This window comes from Falco biarmicus, chromosome 14 (genome assembly GCF_023638135.1).
Source record: "Falco biarmicus isolate bFalBia1 chromosome 14, bFalBia1.pri, whole genome shotgun sequence".
NCBI lineage: Eukaryota > Metazoa > Chordata > Aves > Falconiformes > Falconidae > Falco > Falco biarmicus.
Window position 1 is genome coordinate 20,929,810 of NC_079301.1, and position 16,592 is coordinate 20,946,401.

The window sequence follows — 16,592 nt, forward strand, 5'->3', positions numbered from 1 at the left end:
ATTCTTTTCAAACTTTATATCTTTGTAATGCTAGCTCATAATCTGTGAAATCATGTTATCTTTAGATGGCTACAACATGCATAATCCTGTTTCAGAGTGTTTGGCATTGATTTTAATTTTTTTCACTGAAATTGCATCTGTGTGTAGAGGCTTTCTCAGCTCCAGTGTTTCAAAATGGCCCAGATAAAAATGGATTCAATCTTGGCTTTGTAAAGAATCTTCAGCAAGTGTTTGGAGAAGAAAAAAAGCTCTGGTTACTACCTATCGCCTCTAGGTAAGTAATAATCAAGTCAGTGCTGAAAGCTTACACAATTAACTGGAGAGACTGACTTCTAAATGTCTCCTGTAGCCTTATGTGTTACACCTATTATTGTGCGGCTTGGCTGGGTATTACTGTGCATCGTTGTAAATGCACAGCAGACATCTTCTGCGTTAATGCTGCTCACCAGAAGTCTGGAAGGGAAAGGTTTGTGGGGGGTGCATGGGCTGCACAGGGTGTATGAACTCAGCCTGCACTCCTGGGGCACGTACGTGGATGGGTGTGAACTTCAGAGATGCTCTTTTCTTCATCTGTTGGACTCCTCTGCCTGAAACAGACTTTAGGTTTCTTAATGTAGGGGAAGGTGTTGTTTTGGCACTTAGACCAATAGTAAGGTACGCTGGAATTTAATTCCTTTAGTAACTGGGTACAATTTAAAATAACTTCTTGGCAGCACAGTGCACAACGCTTGCAAGCAGCAATGTACAAGTCTGAGGCCCAGCTGGATCCCCACTGCCATCTGTTTTTCAATCTTAAGTATAGTTAGAGGGAACAGACGAGCACAGAAAGCTTTTTCCACTCCCCAGTGCAGTGAAAGGGAAGAGACTGGCACAGAAAGGCCGTTACAGCAAGGCAGCACTGGGGCGCTGGTCAGAGGCGCGTTACCCCTGTGCGTTGTCGTTGCAGGGAGGACGCTCTGCTTGTTTCCCTTGCATAAAGATAAATCCTCAGAGAAAAAAAGGCACTTCAGCTAGTTTATGGTTCCTCTGTCTGTGCTGCTGGATGTTGGGAAATATGGCATGGCCCAGACCAAGCTAGCACATCTAGATTTTAACTTCATTCGTTTACATGAATTTGAACATACTCTCAAACCCTTGTTTGAAATCCAGATACACATTTCTATTTGGGGAGCAGTAAAGCAAAGCTTTTGCAACTTTTGCAGTGTATTTATTGTATCTGTTTTTCTTTTCTTTTTCCATTTTGTGTACAGGTTTAGGTCACAGGAAAGCGAGTCTTTTATTTGGCTTTTAGTAACATCTAAGATTTGGGGCCATTTTCTACTGGATATCATTCGGAGAAGTGTAACTTCTGCCCTGAAGAATCTATGGTGTAAATGTTAAAATTTATACCTGTGGTATTATAACAATGGTAGAAATTGCTCCTTCTACATAAATGTTTTCGTTAGTTCCCCTCTCACTTCTAGTTGTCCATGAGTTAATTTTTTTCTGGGTTTTTTTCTGTGTCTAAATGGCTCGATCAAGTTAGGCACATTTAAGTTCTGCTAAAAATGGCTTAATTCCAGGCTAGAGGTTTGAACTTTCATTCGTTATAGAGGAAGAAGGAATTGAGGACCAAAATGACTTGCTAGTAAAACTTGCTTTCTGAGCTGCTTTTTTTTGAAAAGCTACTTTTCAAAACTTAAATAATTTTAAATAAACATGGGAAGTACAGGCAACAGAAAACTTTGCAGATAAACTCTGTAGAACTTGTTGGCCTTCACAGTCACTTGCTGCTTTTTGAAGTGTCTTTCTCTGCCTTTTTCCGTGCAGCCAGGGCGATGGGCATTTTTTCCCCATGAGAGCTTTGTGTGAAGCTCAGAATCCTCTCCTAGCAAACGAAGAGCAGTGGGAAGATGATGGGATAGATGAAGAGCCTCATGGTAAGGTAACACTGAAGGAAATGAGTTGTGTCTTGACCTACAGTGACTAATGGATGAATTATAAGAGTTAATCACATAAAAAAATTGTGTTGGCTTAAGTCACTGGGCAGCTCTGACTTGACTAATGAACACAGACTAAAAATCTAAAAATAAGACCTACTTTGCAGTCATCCTTTTTTTTTTTTCTTAGTAGCTTTCCACTTGCAAGTAAATGAACTGAGAGGTTGTTACAAGTTGCAGAGAGAAACTAAAATTTCCACAAACTGAGTGTATTTATAAATGTTGCTGCACACAGCACAGTTATTGGAGACATAAAGTTGTGCCTGTAAAAATGAAAATACAAAGTTGGGGGTTTTAAGTGCATTTATCCTCTGAGAGTTTTGAAAACATGCACGTAAACACCTGAATGCAGTGATACATTTAGGACGCTGCTTTATACTTTCTTTGTTCAGCTTTATTACAAGAGTAAAGAAGTTCCGTGTGGCTTTGATGCTTGCCTAGCTATGCACTAATCTCCGTAGAAGAAATACATGTGCTGAGAGGAATTCTAGGTGAACTGGGGTGTTTGTACAATAGATTTGATCAGTTGCTGAAATGTAAACATACCTTTTGTGCTACGGATGTCCTATTAGAAGAAAGACTTTATATGTATATCCATTCTTGATGATTTTTGTTAGATGCATCCAAAATCAGTTTAATGATTCTTTATGGTTACATTTCTCTATTTCAACTTGATTATTTTTTTCCTGGCATATTTACCTCCAAGCTTTGGTCTTTGAAGAATACAGTATGTGTCTGAATATCAGGGTTCATGTCAGAGACCCCTATTACCCTGTCTGAGGGTTCAGAAAGCTTGTAATTAAGCAAGGGCTCATACTTTTTTCCCATGGAGCAAAGATGCCATCCACAGGTTCCTTTTAAAAGAAATGTGATAACCTATCTTCTCCCTTTAAGGAATGGTGAAAATGTTAATTAATTCTCAGGTTACTATAGTTAGTGGATCACGTAATTATACTCGGAGAACCAATATCACTGCCTTACTGTTCAGAGACGTGATTTCCATAGTTGTGCTCTTTATCACTTCAGAATGGTTTTCGGAAACTTTGCTGATAATGCTCCCTTTCAGGGTATACATTTTAGTCATATGTGCTCAATGTATGTTTGGGAACGTGCGAGGAAGGCTATAGTCTTGGTTAAAGGGGGTAACAGAAACTTCTCATGTGAACATTGTGTTACCTGTGCATCATATTGTGCAATGAGCTCTTTAATCCTAACAGCACAGTATTTGCTGTTCTGTCTCTGCTTAGGTCTTACCTGCAGCTGTTTGTTCAAGTTATTCCACTGTAAAATAAACAGTCTGTGGGTTTTCCAAGGCACACTTCACATACTGCTGGGAAAATACACTCCAGGATTTTGTCAGTAGGACTGAAGAGGCTCATTTCAGCTTTTCTCCAGATTAACTGCTTTAATTAGTTTGTATTTGTGTTAGAAAACTACCTGTTCTTCTTTGTTTGTTCCATACATTTTGGCAATTACGAGGTAACACAAATAGGCCTTAAAAAATAACAAAATATGGCATCTCTGTGTATTGTTTTTGATGCTTAAAATAACTCCCTTAGGAATGAGTCAGAACTTCTTCCAACTTTTGCAAAGTATAAATCCTCTGAATAAAAAAAATAATTCTTAAGTATAAAAGCATTTGGCAGGTGATTTTTGGCCAGCTCAGACCCCAGAATCTGAATCCGGAGCTTATATGAAGTCCCACAATGTATAGTGCTTATAAAAGCAGTGACATTTACAGGCAGTTGAACTAGATGATTCTTGTAGGTCTCTTCCAACCGAAAGCTTCAGTTCGATTCCATTCTGCTCTGCTAGTCTTTCTCAGTGGGAAAATATTTGCAGTCTCGTTCCAAGAAGCTGCAGAACTGTAATACTGGTAGGGTGAGAACCCCGTACTGACGTGTAAAAGCCAAACTGAGCCTACACAAAGTTATAGGCACAAGTGACCAAACAGGCTGAGCACGCACGGTGAGTAGACGGCTACCTGCCAGCCCCGGGCCTTGCTCCGCAGCTGGGCAAGTTTTAATTCTGTGGCAGCGGCTACGAGGTAAAGGTGGGAACTGCAAGTAAAAGAATGCCCTAGATAAGGAGACTGTGTCACTTCTATGCCTGCAAGTCAGTGATGTGGAGCTGGAATTCAGCTGCTAGGGCAAACCTTGGAGGAAATCCTCCTCTCGGCTTCCAGTCTGAAGGTGTGGATTTTGCCAGATGGAATCCCGCAGGGAGCCTGGGGGGCAGTGTGTGTGGCTGGCAGGCGAAGCTGGCGCCCTTCCCTGCGGGCTTCTGTGGCTGGTGCTGCAGGACCGAGTAAGGCACAGCCTGTGCTGCAGCTTTCAGCCCTGCTGCTGCTGCTGTTTCATGCACAGTGATGCACAGAGCTTTCATCAAAAAGCTCCACAACAGGCAGGGTTGCTGTGAGTTCTGTGGCTCTCCATGACCGCCAGGTAGGGTCCCCATTGATTCGGTAATCATAGAATGATAGGACCATTTAGACTGGTAAATACCTTTAATATCCTTGAGTCCAACCATATAACACGTGGAATGTTTCTGAGTCAGTAGTTTTGTGATACTTGTGGAGCATTTTTCTCTAAGCTCTTAACTGTACCGTTCCGCTATCAGACGTAACAGATGTCTGTGCATCATTTTGATTAATATAAAAGATGCTGAGGGAGAGGGAGCTGTATAAGAAAAGGTGCCGGGTTTGTCCTTTCTCCTGTTTCCTGGACATGAGGTAGTGGAGTCAAGGAAACGTGGAAGTTGACGTTTTTCAATCCTGCAGCCTCGGGTGATGGCACTGCCAGCCATACCAAGATCAGAGTAACAGCTGCTCTCTTGGGTGTGAGTGGAGTCTGTCACCTCCTGGAGCTTCACCTGGAACTGCCTGTGCGCTTCTCTTATGGAGCAGGAGTCGCCAGGGGTGGTCTCCTCAGCTGAGTCCCTCACCCCGGGCTCTTGCAGGAGAGAGAAATACCACAGAAATAACGAAAAAGAAGGAGCTTGATGAAGTGTCTCTTTGTGCAATGTTACTGTGCTTAACTGCATTATTGCAGTGGTTTGCTTCTGCCCTGCTGATGCTGTGTCTGCATAAAGCTGAGCATTTTTAAGTCCCCACAACAGCAAAATCGGTTTGTGTGTGAACACCTGGGGAGATGAGCATTAAAGGGCACTGGGGCGCTCACGAGGAGAGGACAAGCCCAGCTGAAAGCAAGGAGATGAGGTAGCTTTGTCTAGGTCCCAGGAGCGTACAGGCTCTCTTCTCAATCATCTTAGCCCACAGGGTTGTCCTTTTTTTCTGTGATACAGATGTTTAAATGTGCCATTTGTGGTTGGATTTTCTTCCTTCTTAATCCTGGCTCTGTAAAGGTTTTTTGTTGTTTAATACGGGGAGAAAAATATTATGGCAAACCTTTTGTTTAATTTCTTAGCCAGATACTGAAAACACTTGCTTCCAGATCCATGATAATTTGATTTTTTTTTTCAGATTTATTAATGCTCATCTCTTATTCACAGGCATCTGTTTAATCTGTCTAGCCAGAGCACTACCCCGAGTCACATGCTGGCAGCTTATAAGGTTATCGTTTTTTTCAAAGAACTCATCTGGAATGTATTTGACACGTTGGTCGTGGATGTGTCAGTACTGTGACTGCTTGCACTCTTTGTCTGGTGGAGCCTAGGACGGGACAGCCATTTCTGTACCTTTATAGCAACATCTCATCTCTTACATTGATGGAACAATTTAATCATGTGTGTCATTTAAACTTGTACAAAAAGCTTCAGTATTAATCAAATCTTTCCCAAATTGTTCTCACCTACAGAAATCTGTCATCTGTACTGAGTAACATCTTTCCAGCAGAAACAAGTATATCCTGAGTAATAAGTGGAAGCTGATATTTCTGTTGGAGTGATGAAGCTTCAGGTGTCTGAAGGCATGTGATTTGAATTTAAATTCAAATCCGTAGGAGTCTAATTAAAGGAGCTTCATGTCCTGACATACCAGCTAATTTGGCATAGCAGTCCTCTGAGTAGAGCAGTGGTCTGTTGTGGCTGTAGAGACTGAATTGCTATCCGTCGAGACGTTTTCAAAGCTGCTTAGATGTTGGAAGTGAGCAGAGACTCCTCAGACAGTACAGCGGTGTATTGGCCAATCCAGTAAACTGAGACAAAGGACTAGGTTTGCATCCCTGGATTTTAGGCATGATATAAATGTGTCTGACAGGAAAAAATTAAATTAAAGCAGTGCTAAACCCTGCATCAGTGGCTGCCTTATAATCAGTTTTGAAACAATGGAGGGGGACCTGTGCAGGAATCTGCATCAGTTCAACTAAATTAATTAGTGAATATATTTAGTAAAAGCAATATGGTTTTGTATGTGGATCAGATCTGCTGCTGCTAAATCAATTAGAAGAAAAAAGTTATTCCATAAAAAATTGGTAGTGAGAGTTCAGTGAGACTAACGTCCCAGAGCCAGCAGGTCTCGTGCATCCTTTTATCAGTTCCCTTTGGCATTAGATTTTGCATGATAAAATAGATTTCTATGCTAATAAATACGAAAATAACCTGATAATGGAAATTGCAGTGATTCTTTTTATACATAATAAGCAAATAAGAGCCCTAGGCAAATTTATTTATTTATTATGTCTGTATCATTGAGTGGTAAGGGGGAAGTGTTTGCTTTTTGTTTTTCTTTCTTCACCTTCACAGAGAAAATTCATTTGCAGAAAATTAGAGTTCTGTGGCAATTTGATACTTGACACTGCTTGATGCTGTTCTTGCATTTTGACCGTCATGTCTTAGAATGAGCTCTCGATCTTAAAACTGAATGGCACAAGATCGATATAAGATGTCTACTGAGCAACACAGTTTTTAAATCCTGTTTTTAGCAGGCATGGGGACAACTCCAGAAGTATGAATTTGGGAACTTGATCTTATCCTATAACTGCTGCAGATTTTAAAATGTTTTTAATAGGACAGTGTGTTTCGCTTAACCATGTTTTCAGGTGGGGAGAAATACAGCACGATAACCTTCCTGGCTGTCGTGGTTTAACCCCGGCCGGCAACCCAGCCCCACGCAGCCGCTTGCTCACTGCCCCTCACCCAGAGGGATGGGGAGGAGGATCAGAAAGGAATGTAAAACTCAAGGGTTGAGGTAAAAACAATTTAATAGGTAAAGCAAAAGCCGCGCACACAAGCAAAGCAAAGCAAGGTGTTCATTCCCCACTTCCCACGGGCAGGCGGGGGCTCAGCCATCCCCAGGGCAGCCGGGCTCCATCACGCGTAACGGCTACTCGGGAAGACAAACGCCATCATGCCAAGTGTCCCCCCTTCCTCCTTCTTCCCTCGGTTTATATACTCAGCATGACGCCATACGGTATGGAATACCTCTTTGGCTAGCTTGGGTCACCTGTCCTGGCTGTGTCCCCTCCCAATTCCCTGTGCCCCCCCAGCCCTCTGGCTGGCAGGGCACAAGGAACCAAAAAGTCCTTGATTTAGTATAAATATCACCCAGCAACAACTGAAAACATCAGTGTGGTACCAACACTGTTCTCACATCATAGCCAAAATACAGCACTGTACTAACTACTAAGAAGAATATTAACTCTATCCCAGCTGAAACCAGGACACTGTCTCTCAGGCAGGTTATGAAGATAGGTTTATGCATATAAATTGCTTTGAGTTTCTTCGGTATTGGTTACCGTAATAATACAGTTCTACAGAAGAGCAGAATGTTGTTGCCTACGACCAGCCAGGGTGCTGTGTCCATTGATTGTGAGTTATGAGCTGCTTTCAGGCCACTTGCCATTTCAGCAGGCTCCATGTGGATGTAGCTGTGTCAGATTGACCTTGAGCTTCCTCCGCATCAGATGAAAGCAGCCAAACTGCCTCTACCTCTCTGCAAGGTTTAAAGTAGAAATTTCTGTGCTGCTTATATATGGCTTAAGTCTTACCCTCCACAGCTTTCCAAGATTTGAGCTGAAACTGCGTGTCTTCATACAAAAATGATGGTTTTATTTTGCAAGTGAAAATGTTTAGGAATAAACTTACCAAGAGTACATGAAATATATTACCTTGTATTTCTACCACAGCTCTATTAACCCAACAGTATTCAGAGAACACGATTTCCTGGTTCATTAAGCTTTGGTACCCTCAATGCCATCTGACAGAAGGGTTTTACAGGGCTGCATCGTAGGCACAAATGATGTTTTACTCTTCCTTGTTTTCTCACCACCAGTTTTCTTTTTTGTAAGGCATCAGCAAATGAAGTGCTCTAAGCTTAGAGTTTTCAGATTCTGTCTTACGCAACAGAAGTAAACCAGTATCATTTTCTAACCAGAAAAGCCTGAAATGTTCCATTAAAACTGAAAGATCTGTATTTGTCTTTGTGGCTTGAAAGCTTGTGACATGGTTATGAAATAGATAAAGCCAATAATAGAGTAATCTCAGTTTAAAAACTGCTGTTCAGTCATCTCTGAGAGAGGTAACTTGTCTATTTTTATTTGGAATGATTCTTAAAAACACACTCCCATACTTAGTGAAAAATACATTCTCAGTGAGGAAAAACAGATTTACTCACCTCTAACTACTTTGTTTTTCATTGTATAGATTCTGGTGAAGCTTCATCCCTTGCCATAGAACAGGAGACATAGCGGTTTGAAAATGCAGCAGTGTAAAGCTGGTTCAGAAAGGTCAGTATTTATTTCTTCATTCCCTTCGAAACAGCCGCTCTGCAGGGCAATCGGCAGGTGATGCTGGGCAGCTTTGGGGTGCAGCAGCGGCGCACCCAGCGTGCAGAAGGCTGTGGCGTGCAGACCTCCACGCTGGCTTTGGGGCGGTGCAGCGGTGGGGGTGGCACACCATCTAGACCTCAGCCCACCGAGGGGCAGGGACCCTCTCACCGGAGCCTTGTGTTGATGCATCTGTACGTGGTAGTGTTTCACCAATAGTTATCCATCTTGTGTTTAGGAGAACCTAAAAGAAAGCGGTGGCCAGCCCGCAGCCCTGGCTGGATGCTGGCACAGTTAAGCCAAGAGCTGAAAGCACTGTTGGTAGGGGAGGGAACAAAGCCTGCAGCTCCTCTGGTAAATGTGGCAGGAACGACTCTTGCCACTAGCATGTACAACTAGAAGGTTGGAGGTCTGTTCAGTGATTCACGAAACGTGTGGGAAGGTGCAGATACAAGAAACTGAAGTTGGGAACAGCCAAGTTGCAGTTGGGAATAAATGGAAGTAACCCATAATGCCCACATCAGCTGCTAGTATCTTAATTATTTCTTTTTCCACCCTGGAGAAACTTGGGTGCAACAACAGATGATACAGTCCGGGGAAGGTGCTGCTACCGGAATGTTCACTGGTCTGTAATTTGTTCTGACTTCCACAGCGATGCGGAGATACCCTGCACAGGTACCACTGCAGCGAGCTGCAGGCTGTCCCCTCTTCGTCTCCATGAAACATTTTCACGGTGCAGTGTAATGGACTGAGATTGAAGGATGGACCTCTGCGCTCTCACTTGCAGGAGGTGGAGCAGTCAGAATTTGCCCCTCTGTTTTCTGTGGGCGTTGAATAAGTGTATGGCAAAGTGCTGCAATCCTAGTTCTGCACACGCGTAGGGCAACTCAGGATTTTTGTAAATGGGCTTCTTGCGTGTTGTAGATGCGATTCCATTTTCTTCCACTGAGTAGGAAAAACCCAAAGTATTTTTTCTGGCAGTAGCCATTGAGGGCCACAAACTGCCGTTCTACTGAAGCAGTAAAAAACCAACATTTTCCCTGTTGTTCTACATGGCTTTAAAACAACACTCAAAGCCAAGATTGGACAGCCATCTGTTGCTCATCACATCAGTGTTTATAGCTGCATGTGTTTCTTTTTAAATTTCAGCTTCCCTCTCAGGAGTCAACATCCCTTCTCTTGGTATGGGCTTCAGTTTCGAGGGGTAGAAAACAAGTGGATCTTCAAGATTAGAAACCGTCATGAAGTATTGTCTGATTGGAATCTGCATTCTAGAGCGCTTCTCCAGAAATCCTGCTATCCAGATGTTCCAAGGCTTTATAAGTTTAAGTCACGGAGTGAACAGAACAGTTTTATAGAGTGATTTTGGCCGATGTTCTTTGGCCTGCTCTCTTTATTTTATAAATAATATATATTTTTTATTCAAAGTAGGTAAAAAATATTGATGCGAGTGCATTTCCAAAGGCCTTTTCATTTTGCAGACATCAGGGATTGGAGTTCTTGAAATTCTTCTAAGCCATAATATTCTTGGGGATGGTATTTCCTTTGAGACTGATTCTCCAACCTTCTCTGACAAGTGAGATTTTCTAATATGTTTGAAGTTCTATTGTGAGTCGGTTCAACTCAATGAGAGACAGACCCAGTTAAATTTGGCACTAAATTGATAGTTGGATGTAAGTGTGTTGAAAGACAAAGTGCTGAACATGCATATATACATGTGCAGCTGTGTATGAAAATAAAATATTCACATTGCCAGTATCAAGATTCAAGAATATTGTGGCCATAGATTATTTTGTTGTTGTTGTTATATTTCTTTTTAGGAGCGTGTAATTGTCTTAGAGTTTGAGTTATAGTGCCCTTTAAGCCTAATCCTACTTGCAGGCACCTAAAATGCAAAAGGGAACTTTAGACAGTACATTTTGCATTTATTCCTAGGACTAAAATACCAACGCATTCCTGGATTAGTGTCTGATGGAAATTTGTGTGTTTATGGAGTCAGAAAGGAAGGTGTAAATTTGAAACACGAGTTGGAAATGTGCACTGAACGTTTAGCGCCAACAGTAGTGTTCGGAGTTTACGCTCCACAAAGGTGGGTTTAGTCCCATAATTCCAGAGACAGTTGATGTACTGACTGTTACCAGACTTCTTCCCAAGTAAATGTCTTGACTGGTAGTTTAACGTTTTTTCAGCAGTGAGAGGTGATCAGATTTTTTTCTTCATTTTGCTCCATTTGCAGTCAAAGGAATGTATCACTTTTTATTCTGTGGAACAGAACTGAGAATTTGCTGGCAGGATTATATGCATTTTTCTAGACCTGAGGTTTTTTATCTGCATGATTCAGACCTGGCAACTCCATCACTCATGTTTGAATTTGGTGCATGCTTAAAGTATTAGTATACTGCCTTTAAGATCATTTGTTAACATTTTCTATCCTGTTTTTGTGTTTATCAGCCCATTTGTGTTGACAGTGACTACAGAAGCAGTTGTGCATGTCATGAGAAATTACCTGATAAGTATCTGTTTGGTGACAAAGGCCTTGCCTACATACTAAATCCTTTTTTCCTCTGTTTATTCTGCTGCTGCTACCAGTGGAAATGTGTTCATGAGACAGAAGAGAGTCTTGCACAGATTTTCTGTCCATAGGAGCAGACATTTACCAGGTATAGACCGTGCCCTGCAGGCAGGTATTTTATACATCAGCCTCTGTAGTTCGGTGTAGAGCAGGCAGCAACTTCTGCAGAATGTCTTATCACCGAAGTTTAGTTGTTAGGAGTCAATGTGGGCTCTGCCAGCCTTACTGTAGGTCAGTCTCTCTCCTCCTCGGAGCGGGCTGCACGCTTTGCATGTTCCTACTGCAGTCTTTTCAGCCACGTCTGTTGGGTGGTTCGGTCATCAAAGGGCTGTTGAGTGCTGAAACTATTTTTCCTGTCAGTCTAACCCTGCATTTCTAATGTAGATCCTGTGGTGGACTTTAAAGGGTGTTTGATGGAAGATGGCAGTAGAATTAATCACCGTATTTCTGGCAAAATATGTTCTGGAGGGGGATCTCGAGAGGAAGGTGGCAGCTGAACACAGTAGGGCACGTCTAGGAATTCAGCACCATCAGAAGTGCTGCTTGTGCCTTTTAAAACTCTAAATTCCTCATATATAAAACCAGGAAGATGATCTGGTGACTTTCATTCTGTCAACTAAAGCATATTGTTAAGACAGCAGGATCAGAGCTCTCGCTGAAACCATGTGGATTTACAGGAATTTCCTGAGCAGGTTCTTGTATCTGTTCTGGGTTTGGTTCTGGTTGCAGCCACGTCATTCTTTCTGTATTTCTCTGACCAGCAGCAGCAGCAGCAGCAGCAGCAGCAGCGCTGCCTACAAGGTCTGCAGGCAGCATCCCTGCCTGCCGTCGAGCTGCAGCGCTGTTCCTTAGGGAGTACATAAAATCAATTTCTGTCTTCTAATGATGGCTAAACCAGATGTCTTTGTGATATCACACGCAGCTATCCAGCTCCGATTCAGAAACGGCTGTGAAGGTTTCCAAGGAACTTACTCTTACTCAGTAACCTTTCCTGTAAGGAGTTATGGCTGGTCTTTCCCTTTCCTTACGAGCAGCTCAGCCTCACTCGGTTATAACTAACACTTGTCCAGGTCAGAACAGTAAATAGTTTGATGGCTTCAGAACCGCTTCAGGTCAATATTCACGCATCAGGTTTTTAAAAGCTTCAGGATGAAACTTGAAACAAATACAGAAGTTGTGTCAAAATGAGGCAGGACCAAATGTGGAGAAAACGTGTGTCTGAGTGACGGAACAAGCTTCATTTGTTCTCTTTTGCGTACTTAAAGGAGATATCCGTATGCTGCGCCTGGCGTTCGTGTTGTTGGTGCCGCGTTCCCGTGCCACAGAATAGCTGGGCAGGTTCCTCTGCATCCCGTGATTAAAGCCGAGCACAGAAAGCTGCAGCGAGAGGTGGGTGTCCAGGAACACGGTGTCCGTGGGGCGCTTGCTGAAGACATTATGCGTCTGGGTTCTTCAAGGCAGCATGGAAATGAGCAGTCAGATCCCTGCGGGGAAACAGTGTTTCTCAAAATACTGATGCTGAGATCTTTGTGCTCGGTGCATTATTGCAGCTGATGCCGCAAACGTAATTGCAGATGGCCTACTAAGGAGCACACAGTTTTTCCAATTAGTATTTTTGGCCTTTAAAAAGGCTGTTAACTAGAGATCTGGGCAGTGTAAAAGCAGCAATTTTGCCTGCACCCCCTGCTACCTGCGGTTTTAAAGCCTGGCTGCTATTTACTTTTTAAATTGACTTTCTTTTCCCCTTAGCTTCTGAAAGAAGGTCTCATACAAAGCATATGATAAGTGCAAGATGTGTAAAGTTCTGTTCAACATGCTAGGTAAATGCACTGGAAAACAGAAATTCCTCAGGCTGTCTGTACTCACTGCTGCACGTAACAAAGGAGATGAAGCATTCAGCTGAGTGTGTTACATGCAAATAGCTCTTTAAGGGGTACACCCACTACAACATCTCCTTTGTTTTCCACCCCGCTAACCCTCACCAAGGCTCCCCACCACACCATCACTACCTGTAAGGGCTGTGCGATGAAACCTCTCCCTTGGGTGCAGCGTGGCACCTCCAGCTCGCCTGCCCTGCCCACCCCTCCTCAACAGCCTGCACCCTCCATCCCAGCATTCCGGCCCTGGGACTCACTCTGACAAGTCTCACCGGTACTGGCAATACCGTAGCTCCGGGTGCTGACCGGTTTGTTTGTCGTACTGCCTGTGCGGCCATACAAGCGTTTCAGATACACCCTGAGCCCCCCGTGTGCCCAGGAGCAGTGTTGTCATTCCCACTAGGTTTGCTACCTCGTGACATTTACTGTCAGTCTCTGCCTAGTTAGGTGCTGTCAGTGCAGTGGCACCCCAAAAATTCAGTAACCTCCCGAGGTTTGACTCTCAGCTGTGATGCTGGTTTCAGCAATGTGGCTGTAAGTGCTGCCACCCGGTGCAGCGTGGAAGCAGCAAGGCAGCTGTCTTGACCCCTGCCGGGGGCTGTTCTGTCTGGCTTGGCATCAGATCCATGCTACAGGATAAAGCAGAAGCGAAGCGAAGCGCTTTGGGGCTCGGCATCAGAAATGGCTCTTGTCCTTCGTGGATCTTGTACTGCTGGTAGAGCTTGAGGTGTAGAAGCACCTGGTGTTTAGAGAGGAACGGTTTTGTTGGCTTAGCTTAACGTAGCGGAGGGAGGCGGATCTGGCGGCTGCCAGGAGAGCTCTGTGCGTGGCCACGGGGCTGCTCTGGAGCACGGCCCGCGCCTCCCACTGCTCGCCGAGGTGCCCGTCACCGCTGGCGTTATTCCCATGGGACCGTGGGAGCTGCAGTAGGACCACCAGATGCTGTCTGTAATTCTACCGACAGTCATCAGGTAGCAGTAATTGGGGCTTGAGCGGGAGCCAGCGTTGCAGGTGTCAAGAGGCTCACCAGGAGTCTGGAAGCGTGGGACACAGCCGTGGTTTTGTTAGCGTCTGTCAGGGCACAGCAGAGCAAGAGTTCAACCCAGGTGCAGCGCGTTGTACCTTGCCTTTGGCCCATTTATTTGTATTTCAGGATTTTACAAATGCATTTCACGTCTTTTGTGAGTGAGGACGGTCTCTGCTATAAGCAGCTTTTCCAAGTACGCGTTGTCGTGTGAGAAAGAACGCTTCTCGCTGGATTTCACTGCCACTCTGTCCCATCCCTGTACTCCAAAATTAATGCTCTGAAATAACCGACCACACTAACAGCCCCCCCCTCACCTCTCCCCCTTATCTCCCATTTACGTTTATAGAGAAAACATCATATTGATGTTTCTGTGGATAGTATTGTGGCAAGCCCTCTCCTTGGCCAGTGAGTCCTGCCCAAGGAGTCGGGACTTCTGTAAGCCTCACTGCACTGCAATTTTGTTTTGCCTCTCGCTGAATTGGTACAGTATGGTTTTGGGGTGGAGTAAGATGGAATTCCTTTAACAGGGAGCCGTCCTGTGGGGTTTTAGCAGGCTGCACCTGGTGTGTGTAGTGTTTGTCATTGGCAAGAACCAGGAAGCTTCCCAATAGCATTATAGCAATGAATGTTTCCTTCCTGGAACAAACCAGAAATGTGATTCAGCAAGAGCTGTACTAGCTGTAGGGTTTTAGTTCTGTCTGCTGGTGTGGACTGGAAGCACAACTTGGTGTTAGTTACTGAACCTGATGCATAAAGTCTGTAACATAAAATGAATGTAGAACTTCAGGGAAAAAAAAAAAACCACAAACCCACCCCTTTACCTTTTCTTCCCCGAAGTCAGATATTAAGACTGATGTGCTAAGGTGGATTCAGGGACCTGCTGCCTCCCACGCAGTCGTTAGGCCAGCGGAACAGATACTCTGTTTGCATAGCTGGCTGGTTCACAGAAGTGTTGAATTAGCAGGTTAAGGAGGTACCGTTGACCTTGTTTATTAAGCCAGAATTAACTCGAGTCATGTTTTCACTTCAGTGACTCCTGTGGTACAACTCTTTGAAATTGATCCGTAGTACTTGAAAATACCTTGATTTTATTGATACTTTTCCAATTCTATCAGCTTCTGCTTTGTTACAGAACATTTGCAAAAATAAACTCATTCTGAAACCATCCGTTCAAGCATTTGCATGGTAGAGTGGCTTTTTTCATTAGAAGTAATGGTCTGTCAAACAGCTTGGCAGCGCCAGCTTTGCAAGGTTGTGGTGGTACCACGTGCTCTTCCTGCTTTAATGCTTTATTTTCTTTTCTGGTAATTAACATTGAGGTCACACCCACCAGTAGGCAGCTTTGTTCTTCTTGTCCTTCTTCCATCTCCCTTTGAGAGAGTCTTTCCTCTTCCTCCTCAATATGTAGTTAAAATATTGCCAGTTTCAGCTGTCTGTGCCGGGTTTTTGGATACTGTGGAGGTGAGTAGGTGTCGTTTTAAGCAGTTGTGCCACGTATTTTATTTTGTAACTAATCTTAGTGTTTGTCAAGTATTAGTTTGGGTCTCCTCATTCAGGCTCAGCTTCCTTTGCTCAGAGCAGTGGGATCCCGCTTCCTGCGTTGCTTTTCTCTCTTTCCTAAAAATCTTATTTCTTCATTTTCTCGCTTCAGTTTGGAATGTAAACCTTGTAAAATATAAATGCAAGTTTACGTTTCAAATATAAGCCTGTAAGCTGGTTATGCTTTCATGCTGCTTAAAAGATTGATTATTTTTTTTTCTGTATGAGGTTTTAAGATTTACAGCAGCATTTGTAAAACTTTAGTGGATAACAGCAGCTGTTTAAAAAAAAAAAAAAAGGTAAAAAAATCAGAAGAGTTATGTTAAGGAGGGGGGAAAAAAAACACCACAAAAAAAAAAAAAAAGGACAAAGGGATCATCTTTGCTTCTTATTCCAGTCAAGCTTAAAAAGAAATGCCTGCTTGCATCAAATGCTGGGCTCAAACTGCTCATGGAACAGGTGGGTATTTTACCTGAAGGCATTCCGGCTGTCTCAGCACTCGTTAGACTTGAACTTTTCTTGAGCTAAACCCTGGGCTGAATCCCATGGGAAGCCTGGAAACAGAAGACGTTGTCCTCCCTGCCTCTCTTCAGAACTGGGGACAGTGCGTGCTATGCCTTCCCGGATCAGCGCTGCTCTTTGGAAGAGAAACAAAAATCCCATGGATTCTTGAAGGTGTTGGTGTATTTTATTTTTTTCCTGCCCTTTGGTGGAAGACGCCGGAGCCTCTAGGGCATGTAGGAGAGAGAAATTCCTCGTTACCAGCACCTGGTATCCTGATGATGCAATGAAAGCCTGGGCTGGTGCAGAGGTGACCTCCCCTGAGGAGGAGGTACCAGTTTTATGACCAAGAGCTTGTGTGAGGAGGTAGGTGGA

General features: G+C 43.6%; 1 protein-coding gene across 1 annotated transcript in view; it reads left to right on the forward strand.

Moving 5' to 3' along the window:
• ZDHHC15 (zinc finger DHHC-type palmitoyltransferase 15) overlaps positions 1-15,351 on the forward strand; it is a 28,413-nt gene extending 13,062 nt beyond the window's left edge. The window contains exons 9-12 of the mRNA XM_056360136.1: positions 148-274; positions 1,810-1,919; positions 8,580-8,662; positions 9,851-15,351. Of these exons, the coding sequence (XP_056216111.1) occupies positions 148-274; positions 1,810-1,919; positions 8,580-8,623 (281 nt within the window). The 3' untranslated portion in view covers positions 8,624-8,662; positions 9,851-15,351. The remainder of the gene's footprint in view (positions 1-147; positions 275-1,809; positions 1,920-8,579; positions 8,663-9,850) is intronic.
• The last annotated feature ends 1,241 nt before the right edge of the window (positions 15,352-16,592 follow it).